Here is a 27,487-nt window from a genome sequence, read left to right on the forward strand (position 1 = left end):
TGATTCTGTATTGTTGTAATAGTTAGAATATTGTAGTATATTTTTAGTTGAAGCTTGAATTCATTTCTAATATATTTTGTTCATTTCATGATGTTAGGAGTTTGTTTCAATAGTTTCCAGAACCTGACATCAAGTACCTACATTAAAACACAACAAATATGTGATCAAACTTCTATTCCTTGATCCATTATTGACATTTCCTTAAAATTCATTTGGAAATTGGTTATTGTTCTGCGACAGACAGATAAATTCCTCCTTGGCAGAAATAATTATAAAAATATTTAATATAAATAATTGATTACATATGTATATTTAAAATGTCCAGTTTTTAGCTCAAGATGATTTATTGTTGTATTATTTTGAACTACTTTCACAGAACATTTAGTTTATATTTAGTTGTTTCCTATATTAGAATGAGAAAGTCATTCCACTTTCACTGTGATTCATCCAAGGATCCACTTGAAGGCAGTAAAAAGCTTTTTCGTCACCAAATTGAGTTTCTTTAGATGTGTTGTGTAGTTCAGCTACAAGAGCACGTCCATGAGACAATCGATGAAAATAAAAAATAAGAAACTATTTTAGGCTGGAAGTTTGTTTTGAATTCTCCCTGCTACCTTCACACTTTACACAGGTTGAAATAAGGAGTTTGATGTCCTTATTCTAAGAAATGACATGTATTTGGAGATGAAAACAATTTTTGATCAACACACAAAAGTGAAAACAGTTCAGAGTCAAAGGTAGTTTTTAAATGCCGTGCTCTTTATTTCAGATCAAGAATGTCTAACACATGTCAGTGATGCGCCTCATGCTCATGATCCTCATGCTTCCCATGCCCATCTCCCTGAAGCTCCTCTGCTCGCCGGGCTTCACGTAGATGACCCTGCCTCTGTGATGGGGCTGCTCGAACAGCAGCCAGTGACCCTCCATCACCTGGCAGGACAGGATCTCGGACATGCGCAGACGCTCCTGGATGTTCTCCACGTCGTCCATCAGCTCGTTCATCTGACCGCTCAGGTTCTCCTTCTCGAAGACCTTGATCCTGAACTGACCTCTATGCTGTAACCGGAAGGTGAAGGGCGGTCAGAGGTCGTGCAATGGAGGCGGGAGAAGTTCAGCGGACACTCACCACAGGGATCAGACGGATGGACTTGATGCCGCTGCTCATGCCCACCAGGCTCAGGTTCTCGATGGACTCGCCTCTCCTCAGCATCTGCTGGTTTCCCATGAAGTTGGGGCGCTCGTAGATCATGAAGCAGCCGCTCTCGACCCTCACAGACTGGACCCTGCTCAGGTAGGAGGAGATGTCGGAGATGTCATTGCTGGTCTCGTGGGTGCGTCCCTGGAGGTTCTTCTCCTCGTGCAGGATGATCTGAAAATCAAAAGAGTGGTTTGGTTATCTTCTAGTGCGGCAGGAGCAGGTTTTCAACTCCCACCTTGGCCATGCTGATGTCAGAGGTGGTCATAATGGGAGTAGATGAGCTGTTGCTGTTGCTGATGCTCTTGCTGCACTGCTGTCCTGCTGTATTCGAGCCTGGCTTTTATACCGAACCAGAATGTACAGAGCCAGTGGGCCCCCATTGTATAAAGCGCTGAGCCAGCAGTATGGTATGGACCAGGGTCGGAAACCGCTGTGCCCAGAGAAACCAACGTCAGCAGTAGGGCACGGAACCTGCTCTGAAATACTCCAAGTTTAATTTCAGATGAACTTCAATGATGAGAGATATTTTTAGTGTGATGTTGCAGCACTAAAAACCACATGAATAATCTCTTTCTAAATCACTTTATTATGTCTCCTTTATTCATTTATTACTTTAAATTATATTCTCCTCATGAGAGATAAATGAATTTTGGACGTACACATTCAAAATATGAGATTCATTTTAATGAAAAATTTATTAAAATACGTTATTTTGGACTTTTATCTCATCATTTATCTCCATGATATGAGGGGCACGAGAGGGGCTTCCATTCTGGTGCAGTTACTGTACAAACCTGTCTATTGTGGGGACAGCTGGGTGGACAGTATGTGCTAACTTAGTCATGTTAAATCTCCGACAATATCACCCACTAGTCTTTCATCTTATCATTTTTTTTATTTATTATTTGGTATGCTTTACTGTTAAATATTTAAAACGACAGCAATACTAATGAATGAGGTCACCAGGTTCACAGCACTTTCTACAGCAGTGTTTGTGCGTCTCTTGACCAGATACTACCTTCTACAATACTCGTGAGTAACTATTCTTTATTTGACAGAGAAATAGAAGGTAATAGACTCAAGTAAATGATGCTAATTTATACGGTAGTTAGTGTTAAATATATGCTTTTGAACCCTGTGATGCTAGCTAGAAGCTAAGCTAATAGATATGGCTGCCTGCACCATGAGCTAAAATAGCATGTGGTGGCTAAACAAACCAACTCTTTACAGTAATACAGCGAGGAAACAGCATTAAGTGTATTATAGATTATAAAGAAATGAAAACCTGCTCATGTGTATTTTATTTGAGTACACTTAATGTACATAGCTATCAGGCTAATATAGCTAATATAGCCTGATAGCTATGGCTAGCTTTTAGGCTATATTAGCCTGATACCTATGGCTAGCTTTTAGGCTATATTAGCCTGATAGCTATGGCTAGCTTTTAGGCTATATTAGCCTGATAGCTAGCCATAGCTAGATCAAGAATGGTTAAGTAGTTTATTTATTGTTTGATTTAATATAAACTTGTCTTTTATATTGCTTGACAGTATATATATATAATTTATATACAATTTTCTGCCCTAAAAGAAACAGTGCTAAACAGTAATCATGATATTTTCATCAATAATGAAACAATTTTCAACTATAAACGTACAATTTTTCAACTGAATCAAACAATTTTAAACTATGATCGTACAATTTTAAAGTATAAACATACAATTTTCCACAGTGATTAAATACTTTTCAACTATAACTGTACAATTATTAAATTTAATCAAACAATTTTTAACTATAATTGTACAGTTTCAAACTGAATCAAACAGTTTTCATTAGTAATCAAATATTTTTAAACAAACATTTTCAACTACAATTGTAGAATTTTTTACTAAATGAAACATGTTTCAACTATGAACGTACAATTTTCAACTGAATCAAAAATGTTAAACTACAATTGTAGAATTTTTAACTAAATTTAACAAGTTTCAAATATAATCGTACAATTTTCAAATTATTTAAAGAAATTCCCACTTTAATGGTGCGATTAAAAACTATAATCATAGAATGTTCAACTATAATCATACAATTTAAAAACATAATAAAAAAACGTTCAACTAAAATCGTACAATTTTCAACAATAATCGTACAATTTTAAACTATTATCAAACAATTTTACAGTATAAACATGCAATTTTTAAACAAAAATTGTGCAATTTAAAACGGAATCAAACAATTTTCAATTACAATCGTAGAATTTTAAATAAATGACACGTTTCAAGTATAATCATACAATTTTCAAATTAATTAAACAAATTACAACTATAATTGTGCGATTTTAAACTACAATCATACAATGTTAAACTATAATAATACATTTTAAAAACATAATCAAACAATTTTCAACTACAATCATACAATTTTCAGCTAAAAACGTACAATATTCAACCATAATCCTACAATTTTCAACCGAATCTATTGATTTTCAACAATAATCCTCCAAAAAATTTAAACAGTGATCAAATAATTTAAACCAACAATCAAACAATGTTCAACTACAATCATAGAATTTTAAAAGGAAATCAAACAAGTTCTTGGTTTTCTTAATTGTTTAGTTATTTGAAAAAGCTACAATTATAAATCAACCTATACAAATATACTGAGTTCCACTTCATTTTAGTACGTTTTCTTTTTTGTTTGGGTTTAGTTTGTATTTAAGTGGGAATTTTCATTGAGGCTACATGTACTTACACAATATCAATGTCATCTTAAAATTTAAAAATATAAATATAGTTTGAATAGGTCCGTTATGATCGATAAGAAGGTTTTAAATCTAGTGCACAGTGTTTTTTATAGAGAATTTCGGTCTGTACGTATCCCTTTGTGCTTTTGTTTTGATATCCAAAGACTGGGATTGACTTCAGTGACCTCTGACCCTGTCTGGCGAGGTCAAGTGCTCGACATTGAGAGCAAGCGATAGAAGCTTAAAGTATTTACGGGGGTTTCTCTGTATTATTAGTCCAAACTCTTATTCTTTTGTAGGATTCAACATTTATTTTATTAGCCACGTCTCAGAAAATATGTTTCATTCTGACTTTATCTTTCTGACTACTATTTATTGTATTTAAAAATATCTTAAGTCCAATGTGCAGTAAACATTTATTGATTTTTTTTTTTTTTATCATACCAGAGAACAATCATACCCTAAGTAATACACATTTTCATTTTTTTATACATCATACACGTACAACCATTGTATTCTCAACTACAATAAAACATTTGTCAACCAGAAATTAAACATTTTTCATCTGTCTGTCAAACAGGATATTTATTCACTTGAGAATGACCAAAGAAAATCAATTACTAATTCAATAATTTCACACTTTTCTTTTTTATTGAACAGAATATTTACTTCAAACTTGAATTTGTTTTTTTTATTTATTATTACAGTTACAACATATAGTCATGTACTTGTATATTATAATTTTATAATGAAGTTAATACATTCATTATGATTGTATTATCATTTGATGTGTAATGTGCACATTATGTGTGTCATGTGATCATTTATGGGTTTCATGTGAGCAGTATATTTCCACAGTCATTTGTACTTCTCTTCTATGTTTCGGTGTCAAATAAATCCTTTGATTTGGTAGAGTGTTCCACAATTAACAACCTTTTACCGGAGTTTTCATCAGCCTCATATTAGTTCAAAAACACAAGGTTGATGAAAATACCCTTTACTTCTTTTATGCTCCTCACAGGTGTAATTAAAAAAAACATTTGTAATGTCTATATCACTACTAAGTCTGGGCATTTCTGTGTCTTTACAAATGTATGCGTCATCCATGTCTTCTACCTTATAAAATAAAAAAAGCAGTTTCTGTCGAAGTCAAAGATATGATAAAAAAGGGAGGAAAAGTATCAAGAAATATAATTATGGAATTACTTAATAATAATAAATAATAAATAAAGGATAAACACGTTTTTTAATTACATATGACCTACATTCCCTGTTATTAAAATAAATGTTTTGTGTGGCGTTATTTTCTTTTGAGGGATATTTAATTAACATTCCAGTATTTTAATTAAGGAAAATAAAGGGACACTTAATGGGAAATTTAAAAAAGTCTGAAACAAAAACTTGAATCTTTGTGAAAACATGTTTGTGAACATGTGAGAATGAAAGAGTTCTCTTTGGCTGTTTTGTCTATTAAGGTCCTGAAGGAACCTACACTTTGTCCTTGTTTTAGAGTCTGTTAATGAATTGTATTATGTTTTAATTCTATAGAGAAGTGAAGAAAAGTGAAGACAGTTCAGAGTCAAAAGTAGTTTTTAAATGCCGTGCTCTTTATTTCAGATCAAGAATGTCTAACACATGTCAGTGATGCGCCTCATGCTCATGATCCTCATGCTTCCCATGCCCATCTCCCTGAAGCTCCTCTGCTCGCCGGGCTTCACGTAGATGACCCTGCCTCTGTGATGGGGCTGCTCGAACAGCAGCCAGTGACCCTCCATCACCTGGCAGGACAGGATCTCGGACATGCGCAGACGCTCCTGGATGTTCTCCACGTCGTCCATCAGCTCGTTCATCTGACCGCTCAGGTTCTCCTTCTCGAAGACCTTGATCCTGAACTGACCTCTATGCTGTAACCGGAAGGTGAAGGGCGGTCAGAGGTCGTGCAATCGAGGGTGGGAGAAGTTCAGCGGACACTCACCACAGGGATCAGACGGATGGACTTGATGCCGCTGCTCATGCCGACCAGGCTCAGGTTCTCGATGGACTCGCCTCTCCTCAGCATCTGCTGGTTTCCCATGAAGTTGGGGCGCTCGTAGATCATGAAGCAGCCGCTCTCGACCCTCACAGACTGGACCCTGCTCAGGTAGGAGGAGATGTCGGAGATGTCATTGCAGGTCTCGTGGGTGCGTCCCTGGAGGTTCTTCTCCTCGTGCAGGATGATCTGAAATCAAAAGAGTGGTTTAGATTATCTTCTAGTGCGGCAGGAGCAGGTTTTCAACTCCCACCTTGGCCATGCTGATGTCAGAGGTGGTCATAATGGGAGTAGATGAGCTGTTGCTGTTGCTGATGCTCTTGCTGCACTGCTGTCCTGCTGTATTCGAGCCTGGCTTTTATACCGAACCAGAATGTACAGAGCCAGTGGGCCCCCATTGTATAAAGCGCTGAGCCAGCAATATGGTATGGACCAGTGCTGAGGCCCGTGCTGTACTGTCACATGACCCGGCCCTCGAAGACTTTGGAATTTTTTTTCTTTTTTTTACCACAAAAGCTTTATAAAAACAATACCGGTGGTGGACAAAAGAATCTACTGTATGAAAGGACAGTTAGTGGAACTGTTAATATCAGCAGTTATAGCTGCTGGAATTCAACGTCTAAATGTTCCGTACTCTGTTTCCAAATTATTATCCAGAAATACAGAAATGAACGACATTGACAAACGTACAAATTTAACCAAAATTACTTTTGTCTGTCTGTGTATCTACGATAAAAATGTATTTAATTTATGTTCCAATTATTTACCACTCAATTTAATAACATATTAATCTGAAATCTAATTGACCTATTAAAAATAAGTTAATATAAAAAATGAAAATGTTCTTTGGATAAAACGGTTATAATAATGAGTACTATGATTAATAGAAAATAAAGAGGCAGCAATACGAAAATCCAGAAAAGTATATCATTTATATTAATGACAAATGCTTGTGATACTGTATTCAGTGTGAACTGTGTGTTCGTCTGCCCTGTGACGGACTTGTGACCTGACCCTGAGTGTCAACAGTCACTCACACAATGAAGCTGGTTCAGGCTCCGGTGACCTATGACCCCGTCTAGACGGCAAGAGTTCGAGCCACGGATCACGACGTGAGTGATGTTTTAATTCATTGTAAACGTTATACACGCATTAGTTCACCACAGGGACGAGAAGGGCTTTTTGATGTCGTGATGGTACATCAAATGTGGAAGAATACTTCAATAAAAACTACATCATTTGAGGACATACTGTAGATAATCATATGATCACAGTAAAACACAGTAAACCTGAGCGATCTTAAGCATGTGGTGAATATTCAACATCTGGTTCTTTTTAAACTCTTTATTTAAATGATCTCAATAAGTCTCTCTCAACTGCAAAAAATATTATTATTATTCTTTATTCACAAACAATGTATGACTTAACTGTATTTATCAATTCCCCAATAAAAAAAAATATATAGAAAAAGTTGTATTTTTTTCTTAATGAAAATGTCCAAAAATAAAAATAAATAATGGGAAATCACAAACTGCACTTACGCCATTCTCTATAAAGTAAGATAGAACGTAGAAGAAGAGCATTAAAATGATGGAAAACCTGTTAAAAAAAAACCTCATTTTGTATATCTAAAATAACATAAGACAAGAAACTTCACTTGTAATGAATTTACAGAGTAAAACAAAAAAAACACTTTACTGTTTTATCTTCAAGATGAACGTATAGTTTATTCTGACCTCATGAGGGCCAATAAATACAGTAAATGATCCTGCACGTGACCCTGGCTCCACACTCTGCTCAGGCCGGATGTACACACGTACTTTCTTACTTATTGTTGGAGAAACGAAAACTTAAAAAGTAAAATATTTGAATGTCGATAACACAATTTGAATAAAGTCATGATAACATATATTTTTTAATGGGGTTGATAACAATTTTTATTTTAAAACACTTTTTATTTATTTACGAATGATACTTTTATTTTCTAATATAAATTTGGATGGACAAGATTTTTGTTTATTCAAACACTTCAATAATAAGTGATTTTATTTGTTTAGCTTTCAGATAAGACACAGATGGATGGGTACGTATCTTTGGTAACACTTTAGACTGGGGTACTATTTATAATTAGTAAAAATTAGTCATAAACTACCCATCATGAATTACTAACTTGACCTTGTTCATTGTGACTATGTTTTACCCTTAATAGGATGATAATTAGGAAACCTTAATTACTAGTTATCATCAGGAAATAAAGAAGTAATTAGAGAAGATATATTCATACATAATTCACAAGTATGTAACAGTTATAACAGCAAAAAAGTGTATCACTTTAGTCTTTTTACTCCTGGGGAAAACACAAATCTAAGTATTAACGTCCTCCTACTTACTGTATATATTCACATGTTTTTTTTATTAGTTAGGATAGTAATAATACTTGTAAAAAAAAAATTTCATTGGAAGAGAAAGTATTATAAGTATTGAATTACTTTTCTTGTGGTACTTACACCCGATTGGGGGTAAATAGAAAGTTATTTCACAGTCACCTGAAATAAACTTTAATTACAACTTTATTTTCAGTTAATAATCAGTAATTCAGGTGCTGTTCAGATTAATATCTTGCTATTAAGGTAGAATATATTTACAATGCACAAGGTGTGAGAAAATACTTCATGGGGACTAATTAGCTGTAAATACACTTAATAATAAGTGGCTTTTTACTATTATAATGTGTTCCTCATTCCAGAGTGTTACCATTTTTATTGTTAAATTTAATTTTTTAATGAATTCTGTACTTAAGAGTTATCTTGAGGTGAAATAAACCACACCTTGTATTTAAAATAAAAATCTTTCTTCTTTAAATGTTTAATTAAATAAAATAAAAAGCTTTAAATAGCAAATTGGGGGAATATTTATGTCTTAAACCGTAGATTAAAAACAATAAATGAACGTATACATTGTGTCTCAAATGAAGTGAAACAGATTTTCTGCTAAATAGGAGTGAAATGAAAGAAACAGTTTGGATTCACATTTCTTTTCTGTTTATTCCAGAGAATACAGAGTCAGGCTAGTTCTCAATGATGCGCCTCAGACTGATAATCCGGGTCATGGTGGTGCCCATCTCCCTCAGGCTGCGGTACTCCCCGGGCTTCATGTACACCATCTTGCCTCTAAAGTGGGGCTGGTCGTACAGCAGCCAGTGACCCTCCATGATGTTACAGGACATGGACTCGGACATGGAGAAACGCTCCATGATGTTGTCGCAGTCCTCCATCAGCTCGTTGGACTGACCGCCGAAGTTCTCCCTCTCGTAGATCCTGATCCTGAACCTGCCGCGTTGCTGTGACGTCAAGAGACAGATTAGAGAAAACGTGAAGAACAAGAAACTACAAGCGGGTGAGAAAATCACATGCCTGCACGTTGACCGTGGGGATGATACGGCAAGACCTGATGTTGTCCCTCATTCCCATCATGCTCATGTTGTCGGCGTTCTCGCCCCTCCTCAGGAAGTACTGGTTCCCCATGAAGTTGGGCCGGTCGTAGATGACCACGCAGCCGCTCTCCACCCGGCAGGACTGGCACCTGCTCAGGTAGGAGGTCATGTCGGCGCAGTCGTTCATGCACTCATAGGAGCGCCCCTGGAAGTTCCTGTCCTCGTAGAAGATGATCTGACCAGAGAGAAGAAACCACGAAGTTAAGGTGACGTTGACATTACTCCTGTAGACACATCTCTACCTTGCCCCTCATGTTCATGCTGGTGTTGCTCATGCTGGAGGTCCTGCAATGTTCCTACCTGGTTTAACCCTTCGCTTTTATACCTGAGAGCAGGGGGTGAGGTGGGGGGCGGGGGTGCACGTCACCACCAAAGCCCTGACTCGACAGCTGCCATTAGAGCATGTAAAGGTTGGGTCATGTCCAGGGACTGGGGACCTCACACTTTTTTAGTAAAGGAATTTTCTTTCATCGCCGTGCATATTCAACAATGCCACATGTTTGTCAATAGGTTTGCGCCGGTGACAGTAACGTTTGTTACTTTATGAAATAAGATCCGGGACGAGCCGCACAAAGACGGAAACAACTGGAAGATCGTGGCAGGTCAGACAATGCTGTGTGGAAAGAGGGTGAAAAAAAAAACAACTGTCAATTGTGATGAGAAAAATGAATGAACGAGGAACAAAGTTGGACATAGTAAGATTGAAAAAAAGATCACAAAATTTAGATTAATTAATTAAATGCTGTAGTAAGAAAACGACAAATTTAATTATTAATATGACATTATAAAAAATAAGCTAAAGTTGAAATACTAATGTGTATTAATATTTAATTTATAGCAAGTTTTATCAAAATGTAAATCATTAAATATTTGTGACAATACATAAAAGTGATTAATTAAAAAAAACCTTTTTCTTTTTCTATTAATTTATTCTAAAGGACAGTTACTCAAATTAATAAATTAATAAATTAGGTTAAACATTAACAGACCACTTATATAGATGTATTCAGAGCCCATGACAAAGGGCCACTTAGAAAGCACTCATGCAGAACTGGGTATAAATATTTAAAAGTGTAGACACATTTGTGGATAAACTCTTTTCTGCGATTGTTGTTGATCATTTTCAGTCAAAAGTAACTGCTTTATTTTCAAGAAAATATGTCTGATATATATATATCTATATATATATATATAGATATATATATTTTCTCTTTTTCTTTTAAATAAGGTATTATGAGAACATATTTCAATACCTACACTATGAATATTCATGCAAAAATGCATATTGATTTCTTTTTATTTGCATAAGGAAGTCATTAAATATGAATTATTTCACAAATAATATGTAATATGGCACTGGAATGGAAACCCAAATGATAAATTATAATTAATATCAGGGATTTCCATAAAAACCTCTCACACTCTCCACACTTCTTCTGCTGAAAATACATATTTACAGTTTGTTTTTTAAACCCATTCTCAAATATGACTTAAAGGAGGTTCACTTTATTTAGTTTTTAGTTAGTTATTTAAATTTTGAAATATAATTTCACTATTTAATTTGCATTAAAAAAAACGTAATGATTAGTCTTTATACTTTTAACATTTAATATATTTACATATGTCAAGTCAATATTTTTGGACCTCTAGTTCATTCCTATGGTAAAAAAAAACAAAAAACTGGTGAATTGCTGGTTGTGTGAGTTTTTTGTATTTTCTTCCTAATTTAATAATGTGATATACTAAAACAATTCATGCTTAACCCTAGATATTCATCAAAATGTATTACTAAAATATGATAATATTAATAATGTAAAAAAAGAAGCCGATTTATTTTCTGTCAAAACAATTCTTTCTCTGTTCAGATATGCATAAAAGTCCACAGTTAAAAACACTGAAAACTAAATATATATTGCAGATATAATGACTATAATTCCTCATTTGTTGTTCAAGATTGATCTATAAAAGTATCAATAACTAATCATCGAAAAGACAGAAAATAGAGGGTGATTTTAAAGATGATGTTTTATTAAGTTTTCATACACATCTTTAGTGATCCATGATGCGTTTGATGCTGTTCAGCCTCGTGACTCCCATGTCTCTCAGGCTCCTGTACTCGCCGGGCCTCACGTACACCATCTTGCCTCTGAAGTGGGGCTGCTCGCTCATCATCCAGTGGCCGTCCGTGACCTGGCAGGACTGGCAGTCGCTCATGTTGAAGCGATCCACGATGTTGTCGCAGTCGTCCATGATCTCGTGCATCTGGCCTCCGAAGTTCTCCCTCTCGTAGATCTTCATCCTGTACTGGTTCCTGTGCTGTTGAGGGAGAAACAAAAATGTAGAAAGATAAGGCATTGAAATCTGTTGCCTGAAGACCACATTAAACTTAAGATTTTGGTTGATTTTAGATGATAAAAGACCACGTTGTGTTAGTCAGAATTGTATTATCAATCTTTTTTTGCATCTTTGGACTTCAGCAATTTGTATTTTCTAAAACCTCAAGTGGGTAAAAGTCTGCATTTCCCCCAAATCTCTGAATGTTTGCAGGTTAAAAACACCCCAAACACTATTTAGTGATTAAAGATGGACTTGAGGGATGATATATACTGTATATATATACTGTATATATATACTGTATATATATATATATATATATATATATATATATATTCCACACTAACAGTTGGGAGGCTAAGGCATGCAATATTTAGACAGAAATGTTTTAAAGAAATTATTCTGTTTTCTGCTTTTTCTGCTGCCCTTTGTATTATTTTAAATGCACAATGATTTTTTTCAGTTATATATGTTTACACATTTTTTATTATAAAGAAATTAGAGATCATAGCGTGTCACACTTGGGGCCTGTGCCTCTATAAGAGCTTTAAATGTGTGTTGTTGGCTCAAATCTACATCCAATACTTTAAAAACCTTCACCCTGAGAGTGAAAATGACTATAAATCCATGATACTTAATTGAGCCTCCAATTAAAATAAATGATTTTAACATAATCAGGAATGTCATGATTCTTCTAAAAACCCCAATTCTGAATATTTATTAATATATTGTTCTTTCATAGAAAAAATGGTTACACTGGTAGACTTTTCTATGAATTCAAAAGAAGAGAAAACTAAAATATTTCCACAAAATAAATTCCAGACTCATGTGTTGCCGACATTAATCAAAAACGAACAAATATCCATCCAGAATCAGTTCATCTCACCGTGGGGACGACGCGACAAGACCTGATACAGTCTCTCATTCCCATCGTGCTCATGTAGTCGGAGTAATCGCCTCTTTTCATCAGGTACTGGTTCCCGGTGAAGTTGGGGCGATCGTACACGACGAAGTTGCCGCTGTCGACCCGGCAGGACTGGCACCTGCTCAGGTAGGAGGAGGTGTCGGAGCAGTCGCTGCTGGTCTCATAGGAGCGACCCTGGAAGTTCTTGTCCTCGTAGAAGGTGATCTGGAAGGAGGAGTGAGGTCAGAAATGTATATTTTTCACCTTTTTTTAATTGAATGATGAGATGTCTGGTGGTCTTACCTTGCCCATGATGCTGGTTGCTGCTCGTTCCTCAGAGAAGTGCTAGGTGTTGGACCTGTGCTGAGCCTTTTTTAAACGGCTACTTTTATACCTGGACAACCTCCACAACAAATAGTTCCGCTATTGTTAAAACCACTGACGTAGCCTCAGGCCACCGAGGCCTTTTTGCCTGGCCCCAGGGTCATCTGCGTGACCTATGACCCGAAAAGACTTAAAAACAGATTATCTCAGAGAAAAAAAATGAAAAAACAAGCATTTTCTTTAAAAAAAAACCAAACAAAAAACAAGCTAATTGACGTTGGTGCTTTCACTCATCTGCCAGCTAATTGGACGTCGGACAATTCGCTTTTTGCTTGACAAAAATGGCCTGACACACACATTCTGTGACAAAAAGCTGGTTTTCCCAGTTGCTTGTAGAACCATTCATGGGTTAACGCTTAGATTAGCACTCAGTGGTTTAAATGACGATGACCAGATGTTGATATTACAGATTGTATATATCCAGCAAGTACAAACTGCAACACCAAAAAAAGCTTAATAAGTAAGATCGAACGCATTACCTGGAAACACATGTCATTGTTGCACGCAAGTTCACTTTTAGTTCAAAAGGAAACATTTGAGGAACCAAATAAGCTTGATGATTTAATTACTTTCTTGACAAGTTTGAAACAACAGGTGGCGCCACCGTGAAATTTCGTTCCAATTGTTTGACTAAGTGAAACGCTTGGAGCAAAAGACCTACACCAATGCATATGTATTGATGGAAGTCAGGGAGGTCGTTCACCTTGACCCTGAGACAACACAAGGGATACCACCAGTGGTGGGCCGTCAGGAACAGCAAGGCCTTCTCTGCTGGCCTAAGCATATTCAGGAAATAAATTTGATTTTTTAATATAAAAACTTTTTTTTTTTTAATTGTTTATTTCATAATTCATGTATTCAATTATTCCTCATAGTCTTTTCACTTCATTTCATTTCTTTCCTCTTGCGTACACTACTTCCAGGATTTTACATTCATGTGAGAGCTTTCATCCAATCATATTTGAGCAATTTTCAAGAAGGATATTTTAAGAAAAGCTGGACGTTGTTAAAAAAGTGATGCTAACTCCGAGACGCGTCTTTCACAAGCTTAAAAGGATTTGTCCGCCACATTTTCTCCATGAACTACAATAGTTAATGCATTTTTTTCTAAATAATGTTACGCTTTATGAAATCAATAGTGGTGCTTGTGCGTGTGTGTGTGTGTGTGTCGCTTTAGTGGCCATGGAAACCACACAGACTATAGTTGGAGTGATATTTTGATATAATGCACTGACTTAATGTCTTATTGATCTATATCAGTACACGCTCAGATCCCTGTGGTGTATAAAGAACCTTGAAGTAGTTATTGAGAGGTGGAATTATTCAAACGTGCGTCACTGAAGGCCTGTGTGATAATGACGTGTAATAACTATATAATTATAATGTTTTTTTCAATAAAATATTTTTTAACCTTTCAAATTCAATATTTTAAAATAGGAAGCCTTTTAAATTCAGTGTAAATGTTGGTATAATAGTGCCCACAGACGATACCAGAAGAGTACTGAGCTACTTGTACATTCAGCCAATTATGTGTCGCGTAAGTAAGTAGTAAGTAGACAATAATGTGACAATTGAAGTATTTTCCAGATGATGTGTCAACTTAGTTTCGATGTTGGGGGTCACAGAAAGCTTACACTACATCTCACGTTCATCATGCAGGGTCTTGAATGAGCTTGGAACAGGGAGACAGAGTCTCTTTATAAAGCTTGATCTCTGTAAAAGACAATTTTCCTAGTTGTTCCTAAGACCATATATTTTTAATTTATGGCAGCATCCGTCAGAACAAGACTTCAAATTGGTTTTCTAGTTATGAACCTTCCAGTTATTCTTATACAATTTGTCCAATGAAATATATGGAGTTATGATATTTTTTTTATTTTTATTTTTTTCATTTTTCTATCGAATGGTAGCCGTCATAATGTGAAGTTTGAATCAGTTTAACACATTTAATTAGTTATTTGTGTTTCCTGGCTACCTTTATTGATGGTTTAAACCTGGAGTCTAGAACTCAGTAGACTTATCAGAGGTGACTGATTTATTTATTTTTACTTATGTCCATGTTAAGAGTTGAATGAAAGCTACATAAACTATCACAACAATAGTGATCTTTGTTCCTTAACCGTCTGATATTGTACAAAGTTGACTAGTCGCCACTAAACTTGGACCTCAAATGGAGGGCCCCAGTATTTCATCTGTCGGGTTGCAAGTTTGAAACCCTCTAAATCAATGGAGCACAACAGGATTTAGGACAAATCGTTTATTTAGGTGAAAAAATCTACATGCACATGTCAGTGATACGCCTCATGCTCATGATCTTCATGCTGCTGCCGCCCATCTCCCTGATGCTCCTGTGCTCGCCGGGCTTGACGTAGATCATCCTGCCTCTGAAGTGGGGCTGCTCGAACAGCAGCCAGTGACCCTCCATCACCTGCACGGACTGGCAGTCGCTCATACGCAGCTGCTCCTGGATGTTCTCCATGTCGTCCATCAGCTCGTTCATCTGCCCGCTGAGGTTCTCCCTCTCGTAGATCTTCATCCTGAACTGTCCCCTGTGCTGTGGAGGTCCAGCGGGAGAGTTTGAGAATCATGGATCAAGTTGTAATGATTGCGTTTCGACCTACCATGGGGATCAGACGGCAGGACTTGACGCCGCTGTTCATGCCGATCAGGCTGGTGATGTCGGACACCTCGCCCCTGGACAGCATGTGCTGGTTTCCCATGAAGTTGGTGCGCTCGTAGATCATGAAGCAACCGCTCTCCACCCTGCAGGACATGCACCTGCTCATGTTGGAGGTCAGCTCGGGGCAGTCGTTCATGCACTCAATGGAGCGACCCATGAGGTTCCTTTCCTCGAAAAGAGTGATCTAGGAAACAAAAGGAAGTCACAGGATGAATACAAATACATCTAAAAGTACAAATATTAAATCCAAATGAATCTTTCCAACCTTGCCCATGTTGATGCTGGAGGTGATCTTTCAGAGAGCTCTGAGTGAACTGATGCTCTTTCTGACTGAACGTGGAACATTTATACCTGAACGGGGACAAAGACTGAGGGCCCCACTATTGTTCAAATTCCTGAGCCAGCAACCCAATGTAAAAGCCTTTACAATTATGAGTTGCGAACCCGCGTTCAATCGGGGTCACAAAGACTTGTCCTTCTACCAGACTAAACCAGACCCTTTAATGAAACACGTTGATTCAATCAAGAATTTCTCCATCAGATTACGAGATTTTTTGTGGAAAGATTCTGTATTCAGGTTTTTTGGGCTCTCAGAACAAGTGTTTAAGATACAAGGCGAAAGTTTGCATTACCTGAGAATGAACTTTTAGATATGTATTCACAATCAAGGTTAAATCTAATTATTTCTAATCATAAAATAAAAGATAAGTTGTTGTATGTACCAGACTTTCCTCTCCCAACATGTTGGAAGTCTCTAATATTTCCACAACTTTAAATGAGTCGTCTGGTGAAGGTTTAATTTGATTCTGTCCCAGACGACTGAGCTCCTCATCCACTCCAGCCTCCCTGTAGTGAAAACTATTTTAATATCTTGTTGATTTATCATGAACATTAGTTGGATTAGGAACATACAAGGAGATCTAGAACTATGTGTTTTGACTCACCGTTAGGCCACCTTGACTGAAACTGTATCTATTCTTTCAAGACACAACCTTGTGGTACCTGTTTTCTAATTCACTTGTAATATTTTGCTTCATTGTCTTGAGCGTATCTCTGTGTCCGACTCTTTTTAATGTTGTTTTCTTCAATGTTTTTATTTATTTATGCACAGAAGGTACTGCTGATGATCTTAAATAACATAAATATTATCCTCCTCAAACATGAATCACTTATAATCACGTTGTAAATAACAAAAAAAAGAACACATTTGGTCAGGTTTAATCTCATTGGGTTTATTATATCAACATGGTCATGACATACAGTGATTCAGGTAACAGGCAGCCGTCGTACGCATCAATGGCCGCACATTCAAGTTCAGTGCCTATTGGTTGTTTGGGAGGCGATATCCATCACCCTGTGAGGTAACAAGTGACCAGGTCAGAGTTCAGTTTTAATCCCTTCACATGCCTCAGTCCTGTCCCCTGGTTTGGTGGTCAGTGTCTGACCCACAGTTCATGGTCAAAGTGGTGCATGTGCAAGTGTTCAAGAGCTCTTGTGACCCTGGTCTGGAAAAGCGCTATACAAATAAAAATAACTTACTTACTTACTTACTTATAGCATCACATGGGAAGTCCCAGCCCCCCTTTTTTGGATTAGAGACTTATGTTTTAATACATATATATTTTTAATATAAATAAGGCTTAAAGAAAAAGAAAGTTGATACAGATTATCATCCAAAGATCTGACTGTGTTTCAGACGTTTTGATGTTGCCAGAGTCAAAGAAAAGTTCCAATTTATCCTCCACACACAGCATGAAATAATGAGTAATTTTGCTGTAGACAATATCGCTAACAAGTGTTTTAGACTAGCATAAGAAATATCTGAATTACAAACTTATTTCAATTATAATATATGTAACTGTATTATAATATTTCCCATAAATAGCTACTTCATAAACAATTCTTCTGGATGTTCTTTTTCCAAACATGAATATTCATATATTCATCCAATCAGAGTTGAGCCATCATTTGTCACTAGTTCTCCTGGAGGCCCTGAAGAATAACATAGAGTTCATGACACCAGGGCCAGCATGAAGGCGTACGGTGATGTCAGAGTATTCCCGTCCTTTGATTGGCTAATTACAGAGCGCGCCAGCTAGCTACAGCTACAAAACTTATTGTTAGCGTAACAAACAGAAATATAGTGTACATGTGTTTATTTAAAACCCACAATGGCTGAAGGAGGAGAGGAAATTAACTTGGTTGCAGATTTATTATCAAGAAGGACTTTTCAAGAAAAGCTGGACATCGTTAAGAAAGTTATGGCAACTCTATTTCAAGTCTGTCACCAGCGGTCAAAGGATTTGTTCACCATCTTTAGTCCATGAACTTCCTGAATAAACGCAATTTTCCTAAATAATGTTGCTCTTCACACGGTGTTCCGTGCTGCATTATTATGTGTCGATCATTGATATGATCTCAATGTGACATATCTGCGGATTGAACCCTGGCTGTGGTTGTTCCTCCGTGTTTCGTTTTTCGTCGTCACTAACTTTCGATGCAGGAAGCTTGTTTTTTGCCGTGGAAACCACACAGACTGGTAGTCGGAGTGATATTTTTCAGTGATGCGCTGATGTTGTGCTCATATGACGATGCTCTAGACGTCTTATTGACCTATAACAGTGATCTACGTGGTGAATAAATAACCTTGAAGTAGTTATTGAGAGGAAGATTTAATTAAAAAGAGCACTAAGTGTTGGAGTTTTGCCATTTGTTAATTGTTTGACCAACTATATAAGCATCAGGAGATACATAGTAAGTATGTAGATCTTTCACTATCTTACAAAGGCAGATTGTGAGACTTGAAAAACTTCTCACATAAGATGCCTTTTTAACTCTCATGAACTTGATATTTGATCCATTGAATGGTGGCCGGTTACCTTAATCCATCAAATGGCATTCTTCTACACTATTGAAAACCAGGTTAAGGTCAGTAAAATCCTTGCTGACGTTTGAAAAGTAGTTTTCGATCCCGGACATTTGTAAATCACACAAAAAGACGTAATGATTATTAAAGATTCTTTTTATTTTCTATGTCAGATTAACATCCATGATTTGTCAATTTCAAGTGAATACATCTAGCTTCTAGTTTCTAGTCCCCCACGTTTAAGTGCAAGACTCTGTGATTCTTTTCAGGCTCATCAGCCTCATGTTGGAGGTGGCTCCCATTTCCCTCAGGTTCCTGTACTCTCCGGGCTTCACGTAGACCATGCGGCCCCTGAACTGCGGCTGCTCGAACAGCAGCCAGTGGCCCTCCAGCACTTGGCAGGACTGGCAGTCCGACATGAGGAGCTGCTCCGCGATGTCCTCCATGTCGTCGGTCAGCTCGTGCATCTGGCCGCTCAGGTTCTCCCTCTCGAAGATCTTGATTCTGAACTGACCACGATGCTGCGGAGGTAAATCCAGATTAGCAAAACACAGCACCACAACTCTTTAGACTTTAAGAAGCTACCATCGGGATCTGACGACAAGACCGAATGCAGTCCCTCATTCCGATGATGCTCATGTTGTCGATGTTCTCGCCTCGTCTCAGGAGGCACTGGTTCCCGTTGAAGTTGGGACGGTCGTAGACGATGAAGCATCCGCTCTCCACCCTGCAGGACTGGCACCGGCTGAGATGGGTGGACAGCTCCGGACAGTCGCTGCTGGTCTCATAGAAGCGACCCTGACAGTTCCTGTCCTCGTATAGGATAATCTGCGTGACAAACGAATAAGATACATATACTTCACAAGGTCTCAACCACACCAATCATCTGGACCTACCCTGCCCATGATTGTGTTGGCCCAACAGCACTGGATATCAGTGTCGTCTCTTGGTGCGGCTAACCGTTTTATACCTGCTGGACGTGAATGAAAGTACGTATGGCAATTGTGTAAAGCCCTTAGCTAGCAACATGCCATGAAAGCGTGCTATACAGTCACAGCTGCAATATATACAACCTACTGTATAAATACTGTATTGTTGTCGCGCCATAAAGAAGTCAATGGAAAGCTTTCCACTGTTCTCACACTATGTCGAGGAGCTGGTCCTGGTGCTAGTGAATCACGGCACAGTAAATGTGAAAAATAAAGCTTTCTAGTAAATTACAAAATAAAATCTGGTTAGTTTAGTCTGTGTGACTACGGTGTTAAGACAAGTTTATTCCTTATAATCTTAGCATCGACAGTACAGTCCAAAATGTTTGCACACACCCTTTCATTCAATGTGTTTTCTTTATTTTCATAACACAGTGTTTAGATTGTAGCTTATCACTGAAGGCATCGTAACTATGAATGAATTCATGTGGAATTATGTTCTCAACAAACAAATTTGAAATCGCTGAAAACATGTCTTATTGTCTAGTTTCTTCAAAATATCCCCCTTTATTCTAACAACTGCTTTCGATCGTTTATCTTTTTGTTGACAGTTTATAGTCACCTGACATGGTTTTCACTTCACAGGTGTTTCTTGTCTGGATTACCTTGTGGAATTTCTTGACTTTTTAATGGAGAAGTCCGGTTGAAACACAGTCGACTGTTAGAATTCATTTAATGACAAGAACCAACTCAAGCTTAATTAAGAGACGAGAATGACCTTCATTACTTTAAGAAACAAAGGTCAGCCAGGAGAATTGCGAAAGCTTTGAAAGAGTATGTTAGGTGTGTCCAAACTTTTGTCCTGTACTGTATTTTTTCAACTTATTTTCAGAGCATGACAATTACTTTCCTCCATTTTATTTTCATATAAATCGTCCCACCCATCAGCTCTCCCATAACTATTGAGGAACCTTTTCATGGTTAATCTGGTTCATCAAGTTAGTGGTGAATACTTTTATACAAAGACAAAGAAAATAATTTGAGGTAATGATTCAAATGATGTGTCATAATGTATCCCAAATGACACAATCAGATACATGTATTTTCTCTCTCCTGTCCTCTTTGCTCGTTAAAGAAAACTGAAATGGAATTCTACACCAGGCGTCATCAACCTTTTTGTAACTGGAAACTACTCCAAGGCCAGTGAGTGACTCAAGGGGCTACTGATCATATTATTGATTCTTCAATTATCACTTCATACTTCACACACTTCACTATCACACCCAATAGGGCAACAAGAAAGGAAACACAAAATGAAACCTAGTTAAATGTTTACGAGCTAATTAGCCGCTTCTGAAGATGTTAGGTTTTCCTATAATTATCATTTTCTAAAAATGGATTGGATTGTTTTTTTTACATGTTGATAACTCTGAATAAAAATGATTTCCTCAATGGATCAACAAATCTGACGATGGAAAAAAAACGTTGTCCGAGACTATCGGGGCACACGGTGGGGGAGCTAACTTGTGACCTTTCAGTGTTGAGTTTGTATGTTCTCTCAGTGTTGCGTGGGTTCACTCCGGTTTCCTCCCACGGTCCAAAACAATACAGAGGTTAATTGGAAACTTGGTGAAATTGTCCATAGATATGAGTGTGTGTTTGAATGGTTGTGTGTTCTCCGACAGAGTGGCGTCCTGTCCAAGGTGTCCCCCGCCTCTCGCCCCACGAATCTGGGATAGGCTCCAGGCCCCCCGGAACCCCCATAAAGGATTAAGCAGCATAGAAAATGAATGAATCCGACACTAGTACTAGAAGCTCAATGAGCTCCAATTGGTCATTGCAAACAACGACACACCCGATAGTGAAGTGCCTCGTCTTGTTGATCAAGAGAGCGACACCTAGAGGCTGAATCTACAAAATACAAAAAAATACCAACCGTCTGCGCACTCCCACCGGTCAACAGTAATGGAAGTAACTATTGCCAAAAATAAATCAAATGTAACAGGACAAATATTTTAAGTTGAATTGGGAATGTAGGTCAATGCAGCTGAGAACGTAGGCGAGATGTAGATATGTCTCATTATGGGACCTGAACCACTGCACATCCTCTCTAGAACACACTCTTGAACTGATGATAGCTTTATCACTAATAACTGCTCATTTTCTTGGAACTACAGTCCAAAGAAATACGCAATTGTCGTTAAATTAAGTTGTATTCATGTCAAAGTTTTGACTAGTTTTGTGTCCTTGTGTGAGTGTAATACAGTGACAAAGTGTGTTTCTCTATGTGTTTCTGCCATGGCCAGGCAGGCATGATTATATAAAGCCCCCATTGATCTTTGCATCTAGAAAACAGAGAAATAGCATCAAGTATTTGTATTTAATGAATAATAATATTAGAATTTCTTGATTATAAAGTTAATGTTATAACTTTTTTTTTTTTTTTTTCAAGTGTGTTTTTAAAGTAAAAACCATGTTGGGAAGTTTTGTTTATTGAACATTTGTTTTTCACTTGTACCATTTTCTGGACAACCCTGAGTCAGTCACACTCTGTCCTTGAAACGGCGTTAATTTTGGTCGTCAGTCTCATTCGTCTGTCGGCATTAATTCAAGATAAACACCACATGAAATCAAATGTTTATTTAATTTGCTCAAACATCTTTAACAGGCATCCGTGATGCGCTTGAAGGAGTTGAACCTCACGGCGGTGAACCCTAGGCTCCTCATGTTCCTGTATTCCCCGGGATAAAGGTAGAACATCCGGCCCCTGTAGTGCGCCTGCTCCCACATCAGCCAGTAGCCGTCCAGCACCTGGTAGGACTGCCAGTCCGACAGGCGGAAGCGATCCATGAAGTTGTCGCAGTCGTCCACCAACTCAATATTCTGGCCTTGAAAGTTCTCCCTCTCGTAGACTCTCATCCGGTACGCCCCCCTGTACTGTGGGCCAAGAGATGGAAAGGTTACTGTAAAGACTATAGTCTATATTATATATATATATATATATATATTATAGAGGAGAGAAATCTTTACAGGCTGTTGCTCCTAAGCTTTGGAACGATCTTCCTCTGATGATCTACTGACTCATTTAAGAAACATCTTAAGACGTTTTTATTTGTTCAGGCTTTTCCTTGATTTTCTGGAACTCCTGTTGTGTTATCAGTTTTATCTTTACCTTTAAAGTTTATACTTTATTGAATATTGATTTGTGTTTAAGCGCTTTGTGACCCTGGTCTGGAAAAGCGCTATACAAAAAAAAAAGTACTTACTTACTTACTATATTCACACCATACTTAGTATTTGATGGGAAACTTTGGGAAATTGATCGTAGGTACAAGTGTGTGAATATCTGTGTGCCCTTCAACAGACTGGCGTCCTGTCCAGGGTGTCCTTCGCCTCTCGCCTGAAGAAACTGGGATAGGCCCTAGTCCCCCCAGCGACCCCCATAAGTGAGATGATGAATGAACGAATATATATATATAGGTTTGTGTCAGTATTGCTTCTGTGGTTTCGGACTTTAAGAAATAACTCAACTGTTTGCTTAGAAACACCCAAAAACAACAATATTTTAAGAGTACTCTTAGAATTCTCCTTTCTACTATGACTTCATTGATGGACCTCAGAGAGTCCTACATGTGAGACGGACTAACCAACTCGCCCTCATCTTTAGGTCAGTCTTAGTATACTTGAGAGAATGACTTATTAATCCCATTGCTTACATTGCATTGCAAAGAAAACCCCGGAGACAACCACAGAGGTTACCTGGGCAGGTACTAAATTATTACCTGGGGAACCAAACGGCAGGATTGGATGGAGTCGCTCATGCCGAGATTGGAATAGTCGGCATATTCGCCCCTCTTCAGGAAGTACTGGTTCCCCATGTAGTTGGGTCGGTCGTAGATGACGAACCAGCCGCTGTCCACCCTGCAGGACTGACACCTGCTCAGGTAGGAGAACAGCTCGGGACAGTCGTTCATGCACTCATAGGAGCGCCCCTGGAAGTTCCTGTCCTCGAAGAAGGTGATCTGTTCGAAATATACGCCGTTTAAATCATCGTCTTATTATTGTTTTATAATCATTTTATTAGCTCCGTGCACCACCTACCTTGCCCATGTTTGATGATCCGTCTTTGTGGGAATCTGACCAACAACCTGTGGCTGCCAGACAGCTTTTATAGTTTATACGCTGAAGTGGGTTTTGTTATTCAAATGTGCCGAAGCTGATGAACGAGCAACTCTGCGATCTCATTTTAATTTGATTTGAAGCATCATGATCCGGGACAATGGCAGCGAAATAGATAGAAGCCGGACGCTTGTTTTGATCGGAGCACACATGAGAGAGAGTCAGGCTGAGTCAGTGCAGGGTTATTAACGTGCACAAAAACATGCTGTATTCAGATGATTTATGTTGGTTTTTAATCATATTCATAAGACATGAATGTCATGACGTTGCACCATTGACATGAAACTCATGACATTTAGGGTAAGTAAGTAAGTAAGTAAGTCATTTTTATTTGTATAGCGCTTTTCCAGACCTGGGTAACAAAGTGCTTAAACAATCAAAAGAATATTCAATAAAATATATATTTTAGATAACACTGAGAACAACACAGGAGTTCCAGAAAATCAAGGAAAAGCCTGAACAAATAAAAATGTGTTAAGATGTTTCTTGAAGGAGTCAGTAGATCCATCAAGCGCAAAGAGAGAGGAAGACAAGAAGGATCTGTCTCGTCTGCAGTTAATACAAAACTCTGCAGCGAGAATTCTAACCTGCTCTAGTAGAAGAACTCACATTTCTCTGATCCTTAAAACTCTTCACTGGCTTCCAGTTTCTTTCAGGATCAACTTTAAAATTCTGGTTCTTACTTTCTGATCTATTCATGGTCAGGCTCCTCCTTACATCAGTGATCTGATCCAGACTTACACCCCAGCTCGGGCTCTGAGGTCTGTGGATCAGAATCTACTGATGGTTCCTGAACACGGTTCAGGACCAGAGGAGAGAAATCCTTCCAGGCTGTTGCTCCTAAGCTTTATATATTAGATATATTTTAGATCCAACCAACATGATATTTTAACCTTGGTTTAAGGCTGGGGCCACATTATGCACCGAGACTGTTGTAAGGGACCATCGAGCCAAAAGAGATGAGCCAAGATTTTTTTTAAAAAAAACAAGTAAAAAAGGAAAGTTAAAAGTATAAACATTTGGTTAAAAATAAATTGATAAAAAAATCTTTTTTTTTTCTAAACGCGATCTTAGTTTTTGCACAAATTATTTAAAGGGGCACAAAAATATTCAAGTAAAGGACGTAGTCATAAATTAAAAGACGTCCTGAAAGCATGTGTCAGTATTAAGCTGTTGGCGGTTTGAAACATTTTCTCTAATCTGACCTCATCAGGGCCACATAAATACAGTCAAATGGCCATGTGTGGCCCCCGGGCTGCACTCTGCCCATGTCTTGCTCGAGGTCATCTTTTCATCAGAATTTCTTCAGTAAAAATAGAAGTTTATCCCCTTGTGTTGTCTCAGGGTCAAGGTGACCCAGAGGCCCACCTTCAACCTGAGACAACACAAGGGTTGAAAGTAAATGTTCTCACACTCAAATATCCTAACTTTCTTTTTTACACACTGAATGCCTTATGAACTAAAAGTGCTATATTATTTTCATAAAATCCATTGATGCATATTTGATCTTTGTCTTCATTTGGATAAACTGTAAGAAACTTCAGCCAATTTTACTTAGCAATAAAGTTAATGAATTGGTTTCGAGATTAAGGTTTTGGTGTTTGGACGAAATCACTAAAACCAAGGACATGAAGGACCTTCACTTTTTTTTTGACATTAAACTACTCACTTTTCCCCTGATCCAAGTACCTATATCTACTTACACTGGTACATTTTGGGACTACAATATACCATGTATATACAATAAATACAATGTTATAAAATGTAACAAAGCAAAGGAACTTGAAGAAGATCCTCGGATGACGAGCGAAAAGTCTTCCTAGAACTCTACACATCGCTGTTGAACCTCTTGGATCATCAGGATCGGATGAACGAGACAAAACAAAGCAATGACGTTTAATCATTTTAATGGAACGTGAATATATCCGGTATATATATTTATCAACTTTTATTTAATCAAGTGTTTTTAGGTAACTCAAAAGTATAATTCAATGAGATCCTGCTGATACAAACAGAAAGAGAAAACGTTGTTTTCATCAACAACATGTGTTTGATTCCTGCAGAATTCTTTGATATGCAGCCATCAACTTTAGACAAAGGGAAATCAAACTCATCCACTTTGCTGATATGCTAATTGGGGCGATAAAGGTTCCCCCCTCGTCTGCACATTCCCCGTTTCGATATAAACCACATCACGGCCGCAGCAGACTGGCAGGAGAGTGATCACCGGGGAAGATGGGGAAGGTAAGACACATGGAAAAAAGACTTCTTTTTTTTTGATCGCCATCGTTTCTGACTTCTGTCTCCTTTTCGGAATCCTCCGTCAGATTGTGTTCTACGAAGACGTGAATTTCCAGGGCCGCAGCTACGAGTGCAGCGGCGACTGCCTGGACCTGCGCTCCTACTTCAGCCGCTGCAACTCCCTGAAGGTGGAGAGCGGCAGCTGGGTGTTGTACGAGCACCCCAGCTACGCCGGGTACCAGTACGTGCTGAGCCCCGGGGATTACTCCGACCACCACAAGTGGATGGGATTCAGCGACAGCATCAAGTCCTGTCGCTTTATCAAGAATGTAAGACCTCGAAAAAAACGTTCCTTAGAGCATCTGGTATTGCAGTAGTTTAAGAGTCGTACCCTTAACTGCTGGAAAAAGATAGAGTCGGGTCAAATATATTTGTTTATCTCAAAAAGAAAGAGTAAAGAAGTGGATTTTGGTTGTAGTTTGGGGTTAACTTAGAACAGGAAGGTTTCCAAATCCTACTGAAAAGACCCGGGAGCACTGACACCCCACTGCTCAACCAAAATACCACCAAACAAAAAGGAGATAAATCCGGCTCGCGGCGTTGGCAGCCGCTTGACTTCTGGTGAGGAATACCAGGAGAGAAGCCAGTTAAAGAGATAGAACATGAGTGGAAACAGAGAGAAATAAAGGTAAAGGTTTAAACTTTATTGATCCCTCAGGAGGTCTTCTTCGGGAAATTGTTTTTTTCCAATAACCACAGAAAATACAGCCGTTTTTCATAAAAAATAAATCAAAATAAAATAAGAACAAGAACATAAAGAGAAAGAACAAGATGATACAATCTAAGTCTAAAGATAAAGAACAAAGATCAAAGAAAACAACAAACACAAACGATACATAGAACAGAACATCATGATACTTTCACTCCATCGTGATATACTCAATTAAATTCTGTTTTATTTGTTGTATATTTCAAGGTGTACGGGAAGTCCTGGAAGATCCGCTTCTACGACAAGCAGGATTTCGGGGGTCAAGCCGCGGAGTACGGGGAGGACTGCCAGTCCGTCTACGAGGCTCTGAAGTTCCGAGAGTTCTACTCCTGCCAGGTGATGGACGGCGCTTGGGTTCTGTACGCTCAGCCCAACTACCGCGGGTACCAGTACTTCCTGGAGCGCGGCGAGTACCACAAGTACACGGACTGGGGCGCCGCCTCCCCGGCCGTCGGCTCCTTCCGCATGATCAAACATTTCTAGACCGGCACGGCTAGAGAAGTCTACGAAATTTGACGTGGATTTCAGCGGCTGGCGTTTGCTACTTCGGCTTATTTACCTAAAAGTAATGGTGCTGGAAATGAAGGATGGCTGCTGCGATAAGGGTTCAAGATCAATTTAAACTAAAATGTTTCAACATGGACGAGCAAATCTTCATTTGAATTATCGAGGAATAGATTTATGGGTTGAGGGAAAACTTTTTTTCATTTTTTTTATTTCAGAATCAATCAGAACCACTAA

The 27,487-nt window shown here is 38.0% G+C and overlaps 7 protein-coding genes and 1 pseudogene across 8 annotated transcripts; 1 reads left to right on the top strand and 7 right to left on the bottom strand.

Moving 5' to 3' along the window:
* Positions 1 to 738: 738 nt before the first annotated feature.
* On the bottom strand, positions 739 to 1,618 carry LOC148068283 (gamma-crystallin M1-like). The gene is made up of 3 exons (XM_087804350.1): positions 1,434 to 1,618; positions 1,127 to 1,369; positions 739 to 1,056 (listed from the first exon to the last, which is right to left on the bottom strand). The coding sequence occupies exons 1-3, from the start codon at positions 1,461 to 1,463 to the stop codon at positions 781 to 783; spliced, it is 549 nt and encodes a 182-aa protein (XP_087660476.1). The 5' UTR covers positions 1,464 to 1,618; the 3' UTR covers positions 739 to 780.
* Positions 1,619 to 5,524: 3,906 nt separating this feature from the next.
* LOC148068284 (gamma-crystallin M1-like) lies at positions 5,525 to 6,750 on the bottom strand. The gene is made up of 3 exons (XM_087804351.1): positions 6,221 to 6,750; positions 5,914 to 6,156; positions 5,525 to 5,842 (listed from the first exon to the last, which is right to left on the bottom strand). Exons 1-3 carry the CDS (start codon positions 6,248 to 6,250, stop codon positions 5,567 to 5,569), a joined length of 549 nt encoding a protein of 182 aa, XP_087660477.1. The 5' UTR covers positions 6,251 to 6,750; the 3' UTR covers positions 5,525 to 5,566.
* A 2,284-nt stretch (positions 6,751 to 9,034) lies between these two features.
* Positions 9,035 to 9,737, bottom strand: LOC148068285 (gamma-crystallin M3-like). The gene is made up of 3 exons (XM_087804349.1): positions 9,703 to 9,737; positions 9,393 to 9,635; positions 9,035 to 9,307 (listed from the first exon to the last, which is right to left on the bottom strand). Exons 1-3 carry the CDS (start codon positions 9,733 to 9,735, stop codon positions 9,035 to 9,037), a joined length of 549 nt encoding a protein of 182 aa, XP_087660475.1. The 5' UTR covers positions 9,736 to 9,737.
* Positions 9,738 to 11,509: 1,772 nt separating this feature from the next.
* LOC148068286 (gamma-crystallin M3-like) lies at positions 11,510 to 13,010 on the bottom strand. Its single transcript, XM_087804589.1, has 3 exons — positions 13,002 to 13,010; positions 12,681 to 12,923; positions 11,510 to 11,776 (listed from the first exon to the last, which is right to left on the bottom strand). The coding sequence occupies exons 1-3, from the start codon at positions 13,008 to 13,010 to the stop codon at positions 11,510 to 11,512; spliced, it is 519 nt and encodes a 172-aa protein (XP_087660715.1).
* Positions 13,011 to 15,334: 2,324 nt separating this feature from the next.
* Positions 15,335 to 16,036, bottom strand: LOC148068287 (gamma-crystallin M3-like). Its single transcript, XM_087804590.1, has 3 exons — positions 16,028 to 16,036; positions 15,704 to 15,946; positions 15,335 to 15,636 (listed from the first exon to the last, which is right to left on the bottom strand). Exons 1-3 carry the CDS (start codon positions 16,034 to 16,036, stop codon positions 15,358 to 15,360), a joined length of 531 nt encoding a protein of 176 aa, XP_087660716.1. The 3' UTR covers positions 15,335 to 15,357.
* Positions 16,037 to 18,867: 2,831 nt separating this feature from the next.
* LOC148068288 (gamma-crystallin M3-like) lies at positions 18,868 to 19,498 on the bottom strand (the record flags this gene model as incomplete). Its single annotated transcript, XM_087804591.1, has 2 exons — positions 18,868 to 19,149; positions 19,214 to 19,498. Coding segments are annotated over 2 exons (567 nt in total), but the record flags the coding sequence as incomplete, so codon positions are not given.
* Positions 19,499 to 22,218: 2,720 nt separating this feature from the next.
* LOC148068289 (gamma-crystallin M3-like) lies at positions 22,219 to 23,741 on the bottom strand. The gene is made up of 3 exons (XM_087804352.1): positions 23,659 to 23,741; positions 23,340 to 23,579; positions 22,219 to 22,494 (listed from the first exon to the last, which is right to left on the bottom strand). The coding sequence occupies exons 1-3, from the start codon at positions 23,665 to 23,667 to the stop codon at positions 22,219 to 22,221; spliced, it is 525 nt and encodes a 174-aa protein (XP_087660478.1). The 5' UTR covers positions 23,668 to 23,741.
* A 2,122-nt stretch (positions 23,742 to 25,863) lies between these two features.
* On the top strand, positions 25,864 to 27,275 carry LOC148068290 (gamma-crystallin S-1 pseudogene; annotated as a pseudogene). The gene is made up of 3 exons (XR_015713198.1): positions 25,864 to 25,884; positions 25,941 to 26,306; positions 26,954 to 27,275. The product of XR_015713198.1 is annotated as a gamma-crystallin S-1 pseudogene (transcript).
* Positions 27,276 to 27,487: the final 212 nt, after the last annotated feature.

Source organism: Callionymus lyra, chromosome 12 (assembly GCF_982586985.1).
Source record: "Callionymus lyra chromosome 12, fCalLyr1.hap1.1, whole genome shotgun sequence".
In the NCBI taxonomy this organism is placed as follows: Eukaryota; Metazoa; Chordata; class Actinopteri; order Syngnathiformes; family Callionymidae; genus Callionymus; species Callionymus lyra.

Coding starts and splice junctions, on each gene's coding strand:
- LOC148068283 (XM_087804350.1), bottom strand. CDS start 1,463: ATGACCACCTCTGACATCAGCATGGCCAAG. Junction 1,370..1,433: donor CTGACATCAGCATGGCCAAG/GTGGGAGTTGAA, acceptor TTTGATTTTCAG/ATCATCCTGCACGAGGAGAA. Junction 1,057..1,126: donor CCATCCGTCTGATCCCTGTG/GTGAGTGTCCGC, acceptor TTCCGGTTACAG/CATAGAGGTCAGTTCAGGAT.
- LOC148068284 (XM_087804351.1), bottom strand. CDS start 6,250: ATGACCACCTCTGACATCAGCATGGCCAAG. Junction 6,157..6,220: donor CTGACATCAGCATGGCCAAG/GTGGGAGTTGAA, acceptor TTTTGATTTCAG/ATCATCCTGCACGAGGAGAA. Junction 5,843..5,913: donor CCATCCGTCTGATCCCTGTG/GTGAGTGTCCGC, acceptor TTCCGGTTACAG/CATAGAGGTCAGTTCAGGAT.
- LOC148068285 (XM_087804349.1), bottom strand. CDS start 9,735: ATGAGCAACACCAGCATGAACATGAGGGGCAAG. Junction 9,636..9,702: donor GCATGAACATGAGGGGCAAG/GTAGAGATGTGT, acceptor CTCTCTGGTCAG/ATCATCTTCTACGAGGACAG. Junction 9,308..9,392: donor CTTGCCGTATCATCCCCACG/GTCAACGTGCAG, acceptor TTGACGTCACAG/CAACGCGGCAGGTTCAGGAT.
- LOC148068286 (XM_087804589.1), bottom strand. Junction 11,777..12,680: donor CTTGTCGCGTCGTCCCCACG/GTGAGATGAACT, acceptor CTCCCTCAACAG/CACAGGAACCAGTACAGGAT.
- LOC148068287 (XM_087804590.1), bottom strand. Junction 15,637..15,703: donor CCTGCCGTCTGATCCCCATG/GTAGGTCGAAAC, acceptor GGACCTCCACAG/CACAGGGGACAGTTCAGGAT.
- LOC148068289 (XM_087804352.1), bottom strand. Junction 22,495..23,339: donor CCTGCCGTTTGGTTCCCCAG/GTAATAATTTAG, acceptor CTTGGCCCACAG/TACAGGGGGGCGTACCGGAT.